The sequence below is a fragment of the Aethina tumida genome, chromosome 1 (genome assembly GCF_024364675.1).
Source record: "Aethina tumida isolate Nest 87 chromosome 1, icAetTumi1.1, whole genome shotgun sequence".
Classification (NCBI taxonomy): Eukaryota; Metazoa; Arthropoda; class Insecta; order Coleoptera; family Nitidulidae; genus Aethina; species Aethina tumida.
This window is the reverse complement of record NC_065435.1, coordinates 8,870,801-8,885,677: the sequence shown is the minus strand read 5'-3', so window position 1 is coordinate 8,885,677 and position 14,877 is coordinate 8,870,801. Positions and strand designations below refer to the sequence as shown.

The 14,877-nt window shown below is 24.0% G+C and overlaps 1 protein-coding gene across 3 annotated transcripts in view; it reads right to left on the bottom strand.

Moving 5' to 3' along the window:
• The window catches only part of LOC109596343 (neuronal acetylcholine receptor subunit alpha-7), a 77,078-nt gene extending 73,415 nt beyond the window's left edge, over positions 1-3,663 (bottom strand). For all 3 annotated transcript variants that reach the window (XM_049964296.1, XM_049964294.1, XM_049964302.1), the window contains exon 1: positions 3,227-3,663. In XM_049964296.1, coding sequence (XP_049820253.1) covers positions 3,227-3,293 — 67 coding nt within the window. In that variant the 5' untranslated portion in view covers positions 3,294-3,663. The remainder of the gene's footprint in view (positions 1-3,226) is intronic.
• Positions 3,664-14,877: the final 11,214 nt, after the last annotated feature.

The window sequence follows — 14,877 nt, the reverse complement described above, 5'->3', positions numbered from 1 at the left end:
TTATGTTCCAACACGATTTTTCCAGCTTGCTTGACGCGGGATGTCGAATAGTTTAATTGATTTTGTAGTAATCCGTTCGGGGTTTTCAGGGTGGTCCACGGAGTGTAACGAATTATTTTAATATTCTTCTAGTTTTGAGTTGTATCCTTAGTCAACAGCTTAACCAACTCAAAATCTATGTATTGATATACAATAATAATGAATTATTTCTTTATTATTCTAAGACTGATTCACAATTATTTTTATTTTAAATTATATAGTCAGATATTGTTAGTTATACATTGTAATCATCTTCTAATAATTTAACTGACTCAAATTCTATACATTGCTATTCAAAAATAACGAATTATTTTATTATTATTCTAAGAATGATTCATAAACTTTTTTATTTTAATTGTATTATACATTATAATTATCTTCTTATAATTTAACTGATTCAAATTCTCTGTACTAATATTCAAATTCAACGATTTATTTTATTATTATTCCAAGTTCGACTCATAAATTTAAGTTCAATATATTGATATTCAAAAATAACGAATTATGTTATTATTATTCTAAGAATAATTTATGAACTTGTTTATTTTAATTATATAGTCAGAGATTGTTGCTTTACATTATAATTATCTTCTAATAATTTAACTCATTCAAATTCTATGTACCGATATTCAAATACAACGATTTACTTTGTTATTATTCCAAGACTGATTCATAAACTTTTTATTTTAAGTTTTATAGTCAGATATTGTTAGTTATACATTGTAATCATCTTCTAATAATTTAACTGACTCAAATTCTATACACTGCTATTCAAAAATAACGAATTATTTTATTATTATTCTAAGAATGATTCATAAACTTTTTTATTTTAATTGTATAGTCAGATATTGTTGTTATCATTATAATTATCTTCTAATAATTTAACTGACTCAAATCCTATATTCTGATATTCAAATACAACGATTTATTTTATTATTATTCCTAGTTTAATTCATAAACTTTATATTTTAAGTTGTATAGTCAGATATTTCGTTATACATTGTAATTATCTTCTAATAATTTAACTATCTCAAATTATATGTTATAAACTGATATACAAAATAACGAATTATTTTATTATTATTCTAACTTTTTATTTTAATTGTTTAGTTAGAGATTGTTGTTATACATTCTAATTATCTTCTAATAATTTAACTGATTCAAATTCTATGTTCTGATATTCAAATACGAAGATGTATTTTATTATTATTCCAAGTCTGATTCATAAACTTTATATTTTAAGTTTTATTTGTCAGATATTGTTAGTTATACATTGTAATCATCTTCTAATAATTTAACTGACTTAAATTCTATATATTGCTATTCAAAAATAACGAATTATGTTATTATTATTCTAAGAATGATTCACAAACTTTTTTATTTTAATTGTATAGTCAGAGATTGTTGTTATATATTATAATTATCTTCTAATAATTTAACTGGCTTAAATTCTATGTACTGATATTCAAATACGACGATTTATTTTATTATTATTCCAAATCTGATTCATAAACTTTTTTATTTTAAGTTGTATAGTCAGATATTGTTAGGTATAAAAATAACAAATTATGTTATTATTGTTATTCTAAGAATAATTCATACTTTTTTTTGTTTTAATTGTATAGTCACAGATTGTTGTTATACATTATAATTATATAATAATGTAACTGACTCAAATTCTATGTACTGATATTCAAATACAACGATTTATTTTATTAGTATTCCTAATATGATTCATAAAGTTTTTTGTTTATTTTAAGTTGTATAGTCAACAATTGTTGTTATCTTCTGATAATTTAACTGATTCAAATTCTATGACTGATATACAATAATAAAGAATTATTTTATTATTATTCTAAGTCTGATTCATAAACTTTTTTATTTTAAGTTGTATAGGCGGAGATTGTCAGTTATTTTATAATAATTTAACTGACTCAAATTCTATTTAAAAGTAAAGAATTATTTTAATATTATTTTAAGTCTGATTCATAACTTATACATTATAATTATTCTCCAATAATTTAACCTACTCAAATTTGATTTAGTAATATTAAAAAACGAATTAGTTTATTATTTTTCTATAAAAACTCAAAAATTATTCAAATAATATAATAATTGATTAATTTACATATTAAAAAATGTTTTTCCCAACAATAAGTTAATGTAGTTATTTGTAGTATCGTAAAATTTTATATATTTTTTTATTTCTCTGATTTTAAAATCATTTTATCTTGCTGAAAATGTTACATAACGTACAACTCAATCAGAAAATAACAATTTGAATTCAAATCAATCAAAACCAATTACAAAATGTAAACAATTAATTTTATGAAATATTTCGATGTATATAACATATATGATATATTATTTTTGGAACGTTTTTGATAACTGACCAAAACGCTCGGGGCATTGTAAGTTTGACGTGACCGTTTATTGATGGAAACTTGCCCCGAAAGTCCGCCCGAAGCGGACCATGTATGTTTTATTTTGTGTGTATTAAGTCGAGGGAAATGTTTTCCGAGTGAAGTTCCACGAAGAACAAACATCATTTTCGGGCGACAACAATAACAAAAAAAAAAAAAACATAACTGGGGTCAAAACTTCGGCGAACAGTTTCCATTTAAAATTTAACTTACCTTTATTTTTTTTTTTTTGTCTTAAGTACAGAGAAAACATTCCTGTTGAGCGCTTAAACAACGGGGAGCACGTATAAGTTTCCTTTGAAATATGGATTTTGTGTGGGGCTTTTTAATACGTGTAAGAGCCTCTTTGGGGTTCATTGAGAAATATCTATTTCGATTTATCGGAGGAGCCTCCTTTGTAGTACGGCGACGTAAAATTGTTTATTTTCAGGCGGGTGAAGCTTTTATTTGTTTATTTGGCGGCGTAAGGTAAACAACAATATTTGCCGACGTGGTGCTCAATAATTGTAATAAAATAATGCATCCATCAGTTAGTTAATGGGATTAACCGTGGAGGTGGTGCTGAGGTATGAAGTGTTGAAGGTTGAAAGTCATACAAGAAAACTATTTTTTCTAATGTTTTTAATGAGTTGTGAGGTGGTGAAGGTGCACAGAATGTTGAAGGTGACTTGGTGTGATGTGGTAGCTATAATGGAAGATGATGAGTGAGATGAAGATGATGATGATGATGTGTAATGTGTATGTAATAATAAAAAATTATTTACCTGGTAGCGTGGTGACTATCAGGAAGGCTGTGGCCATCAGAGACAGCGGAAATTCTCTACGGTTCATTCTAGATATTTACAGTTCATGTCTTGTGGTGAACACTCCTCCAGACTTGGCCGTCATGCCCCAGGAGTTGGACAGTTCGACAAGTGGTGCCGATTGTCCCAGTGTGAACGTGTTCGACCAGGCCGTCAACACGCCACTTACCGCCGATACTAGCTCAGCATCATAATGTGCACTCCCGAAACTACACTAGCCATTTCACGGGATCGTAATACGGGAACGCCACCAACCTAACGCTTCAGCGGCGCTCTGCACAATGCCCAAAAAAAGCGAGTACGCTGCTACGCTGCTTCGACGCTTCGACGTTGAGATTTGATGCCGCTGCGCCGAAACTGGCCTGGCTTTGCTCAACAGCCGCAGATTCGTAGCTGGATGTGAGCGCTCCGCTCCTGTTCAGAATGCAGGGGATCGATATTGAACCGCAAATGCGCGCGCTGTGACTTTCCTCTCCCAGCCGCCGTCCTGATCTTGTGCGAACTTCACTCCGTCTACTCCTCTCCACTACTGACTGCTCCGTTTCGTCGGCCCCCACTGCCGTTGCCGGTGTCAGGAGTTGGCCGTGCCCCCAAGTGCGTGGACCAATCTCGCCGGAACGGACGATGGTGGTGGAATGATGCCGGCACGGCGGTCCGTCCGCTTAAGAACCTTCGCCGAGGCGAGGATGGCGAGCGGCTCACGCAGGCGTCCCTTCACTTTAAACAATTGCGAAGGATTTCGCAAAACGCGAAAATGACTACATGGCATATCGCAACTTCGCCCGTCCCACCGTCTATCGTTTTCTGTCTTCGCCCTTCGCCGCAAAACGCTCACATCTAATTTAATTAAATTTCTATTAAACACACCCAACAATCCCTCTTTTCGCTCACTACAATCAATCCAAACATTCCATCCACTTTAAAAACTCATGGTCAGAACTCAACATTTTTTTTTTTTTTTTTCTTCCTTTTTCGTTTTTTTTTTTTTTAAATATTCAATATTTAATTAAACAAGATTTCTTTTTAATTAAAAATCTCAACTTCAAAGCAATCATTACGGCCTCTTTTGGGCGTGCTTCTTCGTGAAATAATTAATTTTTATTAAAAAAATAATTACGCACGTTACAACTTCGTTCTGCGATTGGCGCATCCACCATTTCTTTGAATCTTACTGAATTAATTTTTATTTATGTAAGTACACTCATTTTTATTAACAGGATACTAAAAGATTGAATTATTATTTATTAAATACTGTTTATTGAATTCCATTCCATTAACAATTAACTTTAGAAATATATACAACTTTTGTTTAAACTTTCTAAAAAATAGCAGAAACGGAAATTATTCAACTCAATTTGCCTAAGATCTTTGGTAAATTATACAACCAATATAAATATAGATAAAAAACAATAATTTAATAATAAAATAAATATTCAATTTTTATAAAATAATTTTTAATAATCCCTTTTGTTATTTAGTTAATATTATAATAATTATCTTTAAAAATATATAATACTGTTATTCAAACTTTGTAAAAAATAGCAAAGAAACGGAAATTATTCAACTCAATTTGCCTAAAATCTTTAGTGATAGATAATTATACAATCAATATCAACATATATATATTTTTATAAAAATAATATTAATTAATCGTCGAATAAGTTAATAATAAAATAATATTCAATTTTTAAAAAATAATTTTTAATAATAAATTTTGTTATTTAGTTGATATTATATGTTGAATTAATTTTAAATTTTTATTAAAGGAATACTAAATATTTTAGAACCCAAAAGATTTTAATTTACAAATAATTTAATAACAAAACTACTATATTCTATGAAAATAATATTATTTAAAGAGGCTGATTTTTGCGCATCCACCATTTTTTGGTCTTCCTGATTGAATTAATTTTTATTTATGTAAATATACTCATTTTTTATTAATGGAATACTAAACGATTCATGGTTCGCAAGAGTAATTCAAAACTAATACTTTTTTGTAAATATATTATTCTAGTAATAATTATTATTGTATATTTGAAGCAAGCATATTAAAATGTTAATTAATTTTGAGTCCATTCAATTAATATTTATTGAATACTGTTTATTGAATTCCATTCCATTAACAATTAACTTTAGAAACACACAATACTTTTGTTTAAACTTTATAAAAAATAGCAAAGATCTTTAGTTATAAATAATTATACAGACAATATAAACATAGGAATACCTATTTTCATAAAAATAATATTAATTAATCGTCAAAAGAACAATAATTTAATAATAAAATCAATATTATTTTTTTTTTAATAATTTTTAATAATCCATTTTGTTATTTTGTTAATATTATATGTTGAATTAAGTTTAATTTTTTATTAAAGGAATATTAATTTTTTTTTATTTTGAAATAATATACAATTTTTTTTGGCTCAATTAAAAATTTAATTTTTATTACACTTAATTTTTTACTGTGTATGTATATATGTTTAAGGTATATAAAACCATTTTTTTATTTAAAATTTCATAATTCAAAAAATTATAATTTTTAATATAATCAATATTTCTTCTTTCTAGAAATTTAATTGTCTAATAATTACTATATACAAAGCAAATATAAAAATATTATAATACTAAAATATTTATTAATTTTGTGTCCATTGAATTACTATTTATTTTATACTGTTTGTTGATTTGCCACTCCATTAGTAATTAACATTAAAAATATAAAATATTGTTTAAACAATGTAAAAAATAGTGTAAAAAACTAAATTATTCAATTCTATTTGCTCTTGATATTACGTGATTAATTAACTCTTATTTATATTATATACAATGTTTGCTTATGTATATTACATAATTAATAATAGATATACCTATTTTTATAAAAATAATATTAATTAATTGTCCAAAGAATAATTTAATAATAAAATCAATATTCATTTTAAAGAATTAATCTTTAATAATTAATTTTGTTATTCCGTGGATATTATATGTTTAATTAAAATTTTATTTACATTACTTTTCATTTTTATTTATGTATACAACGTAAATAAACTAATTTTTTATTAAAGGAATATTAAATGTTTTATAATCCGAAAGATTATAATTTCCAAATAATAATTTAATAACAAAATCAATATTTCTTTTTCCGAATTTTAATATTCTAGTAATTATTATATTTGAAGCAAACACAAATCATTATCTTATATATTACATGTATAATTAAACATTTATTTACATCATATTTAATTTTTCTATTCTATTAAAATAATATCATTTATAGAGTCTGATTTTGGAACAATATCTAATTTTTAAAATATAGATTTTGTTCATTTTTATATATTATATGCTTAATTAAAAGCTTTATTTATATTACATTTCCTTCTTTTACTCTATACAAGCCCATTTTTTGTTTAAAATTTCATAATTTTCTAATAATAATTATTATATTTATAGAAATATTATAATACCAAAATGTTAATTCATTTTTTATATGTTATATATGTTAATCGTACTAAATATTAGAACGTTCTTTCATAAAATTTCTTTTGAATTTTTCTTTTAATAATATTAGTTATGTCACAAATAAAATTAATATTTCTGGAGAACGTAATTAAGTGTACACAATCAATAAAGTACTATTTCATAAAATTGGCACAATTAAAAATAGTTAATAAGTTAATTTAAATTATTAAAGTAAACTAATTATTCTCAGATATCACGTGTTTAGTTATGAAATTTATTTACATTTTTATAAAATAAAATTTAAATTTAATTGTCCGTAAAATTTAATTTCGAAATAATAAATTAATAATAAAATCAATATTCAATTTTTAAAAATTAGTCATTAATAATCCATTTTGTTATTTTTTGGATATTATATGTTTAATTAAAAATTTTATTTACATTACATTTCATCTTTATTTATGTATTCAATGTAAATAAACCCAATGTTTATTAAAGGATTATTAAAAATTTTATCATCCAAAAGTGTCTAAATACAAAATAATAATTTAATATCAAAATCAATATCTCTTTTATACAAATTTAATTCTACAATATTTACTAATATAATAATTATTTTTGAAACAAAAAAATTCAAAATCATATTCATATGTTACCTTTATTTGTTTATTTATACTATTTCTTAGATCTATGCTTAATTAAAAGTTTTATTTCCATATTTTCCATTTTTATTTCTGTAAGCAACGCAAATAAACCTATTTTTTTTATTAAAAGAATATTAAAGTTTCATCGTTCAAAAGATTACCTTAAGTTTTCTTTTTCACATTTTATTATTCTTATAATTATTATTCTTGAACCGAGTATACAAATATTATAATTTCAGATGTTTATTTTGAGTATATTGATTTTTTTTTAATACTGTCAATTGATTTATTAATAAACATTAGGAATATGTACAGAACTTTTTTGTTTACATAATTTTAAATAAAAAGTATAGAAAAACTCGAAATTTGCCATTTCTTAAATATTACATGTTTAATTGGAAATTTTATTTACATTACATTTACTCGTATTTCTATATACAAAGCAAACAAAGCCTTCTTTTATGAGAAGAATATTAAAAAAATTTCCTCCTACAAGGAGTATTGTTTCGATAAAATAATTTAATATCAAAATCAATATATCTTTTATATTAAATAACTTAATAAATAATAATTGGACGTAAAATAATATCTGCTATTATTATTAAAAATTAAAGTAACCATTTAAATTTAAATTTTTTACTAAAAATTTTAATTTAATAATAATGTAAATAATTTCTCCTCAAATTTCTGGAGTACTCATTCCCATACATAACAAAAAAATAATACTTTACAAAATGTTTTAACACAATATAAAATAAAGTTCATTTAAATTTGTTTAATAATAGATTAATTTAAACATTCTATTTATTTTATTTTACAGAACGAACTTAATAATAAATAAATAAAATATCAATTAGTCCTCCAATTTTATATTTAAAAAGTGTTGCTTGTTTTAAAAATATTTTTTAATATTTCAGGGTGTAAAGCAACATAAAAATACATCAATTTATATAGATAAAAACCATGTAATGTTATAATTCTGTACATTTTTGATGATGAATATTAAATTTTATTCGATGTGAACAGTTATTTTTACAACAAGAACATAACTAAATCTGTGTTAATAAATTTGTAATATTTATATGGTGAATTAATAAAAGGTCTTTTTTAAGGAACAACATATAGACCTCCAATAAAAACTACAAAATTTGTTGTCAATCTAAGTAAAATTGATTGGTGTGCAGGAATCATAAGGGCACCATTAATCATTTTTTTTAATGGAAAAAGTGGTGTCAAAGTACCTCAATTGTATAAATACTTTTGTCGTCTATTTAAGGCTTTTTTAATCAAAACTATTCAGTGGTAGTTATGAAAAATTCCATTTTATTTGATTGATACAGGTTTCAGGACGACCTTAACGTTGTCATTCTCAACACACAGTCACACTTACCGTATATTTTGTATAGATTATTTTAATTTTATTTTCAATTAGATAATTGTTCAAAATAGTATTATAATATTATTTATTTTACTACTTGTGGTATTTATTACTAATTTCTTTTTTTATTTAGTTTCAGATAAGTATAAACTATTTACTAAATGTTTATGTGAACATAAATGAATATATAATTCATCAATTTAAATAAAGAAATAAATTTTTAATATATGTGGTAAATGTTGTCCTAAATAAATCGTACATGAACAAAAACAAATCCAGAGAGTTTGGATACAACGATAATTGGTTCATGAGTACCACAAAAGGATCAACACCACGATTCTACAAATATAAATAACAAACAAACACAAAGCGTGTTTTGGGTAAAATACAATAAATTCCATTTTCCATTAACCTAATCCAGTAAAGTATATAAGTATATTTACCATCACATTAACTTAACATAAACAATTTTGAATATTAACAAAAATCAAGGTTATTAAATTTAACCGTGATTTAAATTCCATTCGTGACACGCGCTCGATTATTCGAGTGCGGTTTACCACATTTAGGTCTGGTGAAATTTTTACCATAAAAATCACGAACATCCCGCCTGTCGACAATCAACCGTTAATTAAAATTTTGACAATTTTTGCCGCACGCAATTTTCTCAACTAAGCTTGAATATTTTATTGTTGTTTATTAGTGAGAAAAATTGTACAGTTATTTGTTTTATCGACATATTAATGTATATATAAAATTTTATTTCATATACAGAAAAATTATCTTCAATAAAATAAGTTTTGTCATTAAATATTATTAATATGAATATATTTAATACCTCAAAACTAAATTCTAAAACGTCTTAACCTAATAAATAAAATAGGTACATATATTTTTAATAACAGCTTTAATATGAATTATTTTATAATACAATGATTGGGTGTTCATATAAATTCATATAAAATTTTTTATTATATATAACGGTAGTAAATTTTATTAACATTAAAATGGGGTGTTTTTGTTTAAACATTATTTATTTATATGTATCATCATTATATAATGTAACATTATTTATTTGTATGTATCACATTATTAATAAAACTTTAGGTTCAATATTCCAGTTAAATTAGATAGAAATTCATAGTTGTAATAACTGTAAACGTAAAGCATAATATCATTTCAATAAATTTAAATTGAATTTTATGTTTATTTTATACTATTTTTTTCTTATATAAAACTCGTATTCACAATTGTTAATTAATTATAATTTATATATTAATAATCATAGTTAAATCTCATTTAAATTATAAAATATTGAATTAACTAAACTTTTTGTATTTAATTATCTGAAATATAAAAACATTCACAATTTTTAACACGATTTCACATATTTTATGAAATTATTTACCTCATACAATTTTATCAAAATGAAGGCGCATCCACCATTTTTATAATAAGTTATCGCAGTAATTCAAATTGAAAAATGTGACTCATTTAACATATTACATATTTATTAAAATCAATACTCGAACCTCCCATTTTAAATAATTGTTTGTTACAGATAAATCCGGCAAAAATTTTTTTATAATGTTAACAGTACAAAATATATTTTTTTCCGAAGTAAAAACACACTTCTTAAATTTAATTATTTAAAACATATGAAAAATTGACAAAATAATACCACAAATTCATTCAATAATGTCACCACACAAATAAATATTTTTTATACAATTAGACATAATTTTAAATATTTTTTATTTATTTTATATTATTTCAATAAAAAGTAAAAGCACATTCACCACATTTAATAATAAATTATTTCAGTTAAATCTAATTCAAACTGAAAAATGAAACACATTAACACATAACATATTGATTAAAATTCATATTCGAACTTGCCATTTTTTATAATTGTTTATTACAGATAAATTCTTTTATAATATGCTTATTTTCATAGTACTAACAGCAAACACAAATTTGTGCAACTTTTCACATTTAATTACCTAAAATATAAAATTATTCACCATTTTTAATATTTCAGATACGATTTCACATATAAAAAATTAACTAAATCATACCACAAATTCATTAAATAATGGCACCACATAAATAAATATTTTTTTTATACAGTTAGATATAATTATAAATATTTTTTATTTATTTTATATTATTTTAATAAAAATTAAAGATGCATTCACAATTTTTAATAATAGATTATTTCAGGCAAATCTAATTCAAACTGAAAAATGAAATACATTAACACATAATATATTGATTAAAATTCATACTCGAACTTGCCATTTTTTATAATTGTTTATTACAGATAAATCCGACGAAAATTCTTTTATAATATTGACGAATAAAATATGCTTTTTTTCATAGTAATAACAACAAACACAAATTTGAGCAACTTTTCACATTTAATTACCTAAAACATAAAATTATTTACCATTTTTAATATTTCAGATACGATTTCACATATGAATAATTGACAAAATCATACCACAAATTCATTAAATAATGGCACCACACAAATAAATATTTTTTTATACAATTAGATATAATTATAAATATTTTTATTTATTTTATACTATTTTAATAAAAATTAAAGGAACATTCACCGTTTTTAATAATAAATTATTTCAGGTAAATCTAATTTAAACTGAAAACTGAGTCACATTAATACATAACATATTGATTAAAATTAATACTCAAACTTGCCGTGTTTAGTAATTGTTTATTAGAGATACATCCGACGGAAATTCTTAATATTGATAAAATAAAATATATTTTTTTTTCATAGTAATAACAGCAAACACAAATTTGTACAAATTATCACATTTAATTATCTTAAACTTAAAATTATTCACCATTTTTAATATTTCAGATACGATTTCACATGTGAAAAATTGACGAAATCATACCACAAATTCATTAAATAATGGCACCATACAAATAAATATATTTTATGTATGTTTAAATTTAAAAATATTTTTATTTAAATTAATTTGTATTAAAAATGACATGATTTACACTTTTTTTAATTAGATTATTACAGTTAAATCTGATTTAAAAATTTTGTTTTAATAACAAAAACACAAATATAATATATTTTTACAAATTCCGATACCAAAAACAGTTTTTAATATTTTAGATACGATTTTATATTTTTGATAAATAAAATAAATTAAAATTCCATCGACCACAATTTTTAATACATTTAGCGATGTATACAATTAAAGCAATACCCAATTTAAATAACATTTTATTCAATAAATTGTTTATATAGAATAAATATAAACATTGAATAATTGCAATTTCCAGTAACCATCCAATTAATAAGTTACATTACCAGTTAATTTTATGTAACGTATTTACTTAACGCAAACACACAAAATAATCAATTTGCCAAATCGAAATTATTAAATTAAACCAAACCAAACCACCAATTTACTTTCATTCAACGCATGGCACGTGCTTGATTACACAAAAACGGCTTACCGCCATTTTAAATCTGCCTGAAATTTTATTCGCAAAAATCACGTTTGTCGACAATCGGCCGCAAATTAAAGTTCCAATTAATTAAACTCATCCGAACGGTCCGAAGACAGGTTTCGGTGTGTGCATGCACATGCATGCGATTAAACACAGATCCTCCATGCCCCGTGTGTCTCCACGCAAGACTTAATACCACTGACGCATTTTTTTTTTTTTTTTCTTTTTTTTTTAACGAGACGTGCAAACCAAAGTCCTCGATTAAACGTGCATGCTGGAAAAGCGTCCGCCGTTTTTCCTGCGGTGGTTCGTTGAACTTGCTAAGTAAATGTTATTGAACTAATTGTATACGGGGTGTCACCAGTGGTTTTGGCTGTTATTAGAATATTTTTATTTTTTTTTTTAACTTTATTTTTTTACGTGATATAAAAAAATCAAGCTTTCCAAAGTTAATAAAAATTATATAAATTTATTATAATTGTATTAAAAAAATATTTGTTTGATTTTAGTATTTCATCAATTTTTCACATGTGAAATCATATCTAAAATGTTAAAAATATATAATTATATAAAAGAAATTTGTTTGTTTATTGTAAGTTGAGCTAAAGTTGTACATTTTTAATCTCAGTTTAAATCAGATTCAATCGTATCAATCTTTTATTTAAAAATGGTGGATGCGCAATAATTTTCAATTTAAATATATTTGTGTAAAACACATTTATTTGTTTTATATCAGTATTATAATGAATTTATGGAATGAAATCGTATAAAAATGTTAAAAATATTTAATAATTTTATATTTTAAATAATTAAATGTGAGAAGTGGCACATATTTGTGTTTGTTAAAAATATTATGAAAAAATTTAAGTCTAACAATTTTTTATTTAAAAAGGTGGATGCCAACTTCAGTGATATATAATAAATAAAAAATATTTAAATATATGTATAATTATGTAAAATATATTTATTTGTTTAGTGTAAGTTGGGTTAAAGTTACACATTTTTAAATTCAGTTTAGATCAGATTTAATCGTATTAAACCATTATTAAAAATGGTGGATGCGTCAATAATTTTAAATTTAAATGTATTTGTATAAAACATATTTATTTGTTTGATATAAATATTATAATGAATTTGTGGAATGACTTTGTTAATTTTTCACATGTGAAAACGTATAAAAAATGTTTAAAATGTTTGATAATTATATATTTTAGATAATTAAATGTGAGAAGTGGCACATATTTGTGTTTGTTATTATTATGAAAAAAAATTATATGTTATTTTGTCAATTTTGTCGATATTACAGTAAAATTTTCCTCGGAATTATTTGTAATAAATAATTGGTAAAAGTGGCAGATTAGAGTATTATTTTCGATCAATATGTTATATGTTAAAACGACTCATTTTTCTGTTTGAATTAAATTTAAGTATAACAATGTATTTCAAATATTAAAAAGGTGGATGCCAACTTCAGTGATATAAAATAAATAAAAAATATTTAAATTTATATATAATTATGTAAAAAATATTAATTTTTTTAGTGTAAGTTGCGTTAAAGTTGTTAAAAATGGTGAATGATTTTATATTTCAGATAATTAATTAGCATTAGTTATAATGGCACATTTTTTAATTGTAAGTAGACACAAATAGGCGTTTAGAAATTAATATTCAGTAATAAGATAAAACATTCTGGAAAAACTAATCTTCATTTTTGTGACGTTAAGTTAAGTTAAGGAATAAATCAATAAATACAGTCAATTCCAAAAACTAATCCACTGGTAATTAAAATCTAATTATTTTGAATTCTGCATCCAATATTTGCATATATTATTTCGTAATTTAAATCATAAAACATAGCGAAGAAATACATAGAGTAAGTTATTTGAAATTTCGAAACCCCCGTACATTTAATCAAAAACCATTTAACACCATGCGAATATCAGTTGTTGACACGTCCGTGTAAAATTTCTAAATCTAAATCCGAAACGAAACGCGGCTAAATTAAGCTGCACAAACAAAAAGGACTCGTTGAACTGCACGTATTTACTTTTATGCTGATGAATCTTGGCCCCGCGATATTTAATTAGCTTCTTTGACTACCCACAAAATAGTCGAAAAAGGTGAAACTGACAAACATGCAGGGAACATTTTGATGCGTGAACGCTTCCTCATTTCAGCGGCACAAACCCATAACTTATCTTGAAACGTCCATGCCACAAAGGACATTAACTTAAAATGAACATATTCGGTATGCATACACGTTGTAAAAATTCATGATAAATTTACTTGTGGCACTTGTGGGAATCCAAACTAACCGAACGTTTGTTTTTGGAATTATGCGACGCGTCGCACCGGGGAAGTACCTAGATGAAATAAACGGGTTATTTTTCATAAAAAAAGTCGATGATTACACGACATGTGGAATAATTTAATCCTACAGGTAAACTGTATACAGGATAATGCGTATAAACGATTTATCCCTTTTTAAAATTACTCTATTAAACCAGTTACGACGTGGGGCCTCGTACCGTGACAGATACCAAACATAAAAGCACCATTAACGAATTTATTGACAATAATTTCCGATGGTATATTATTCGGGTGTTTCAGAAATTTGCGCAGGCAAATAA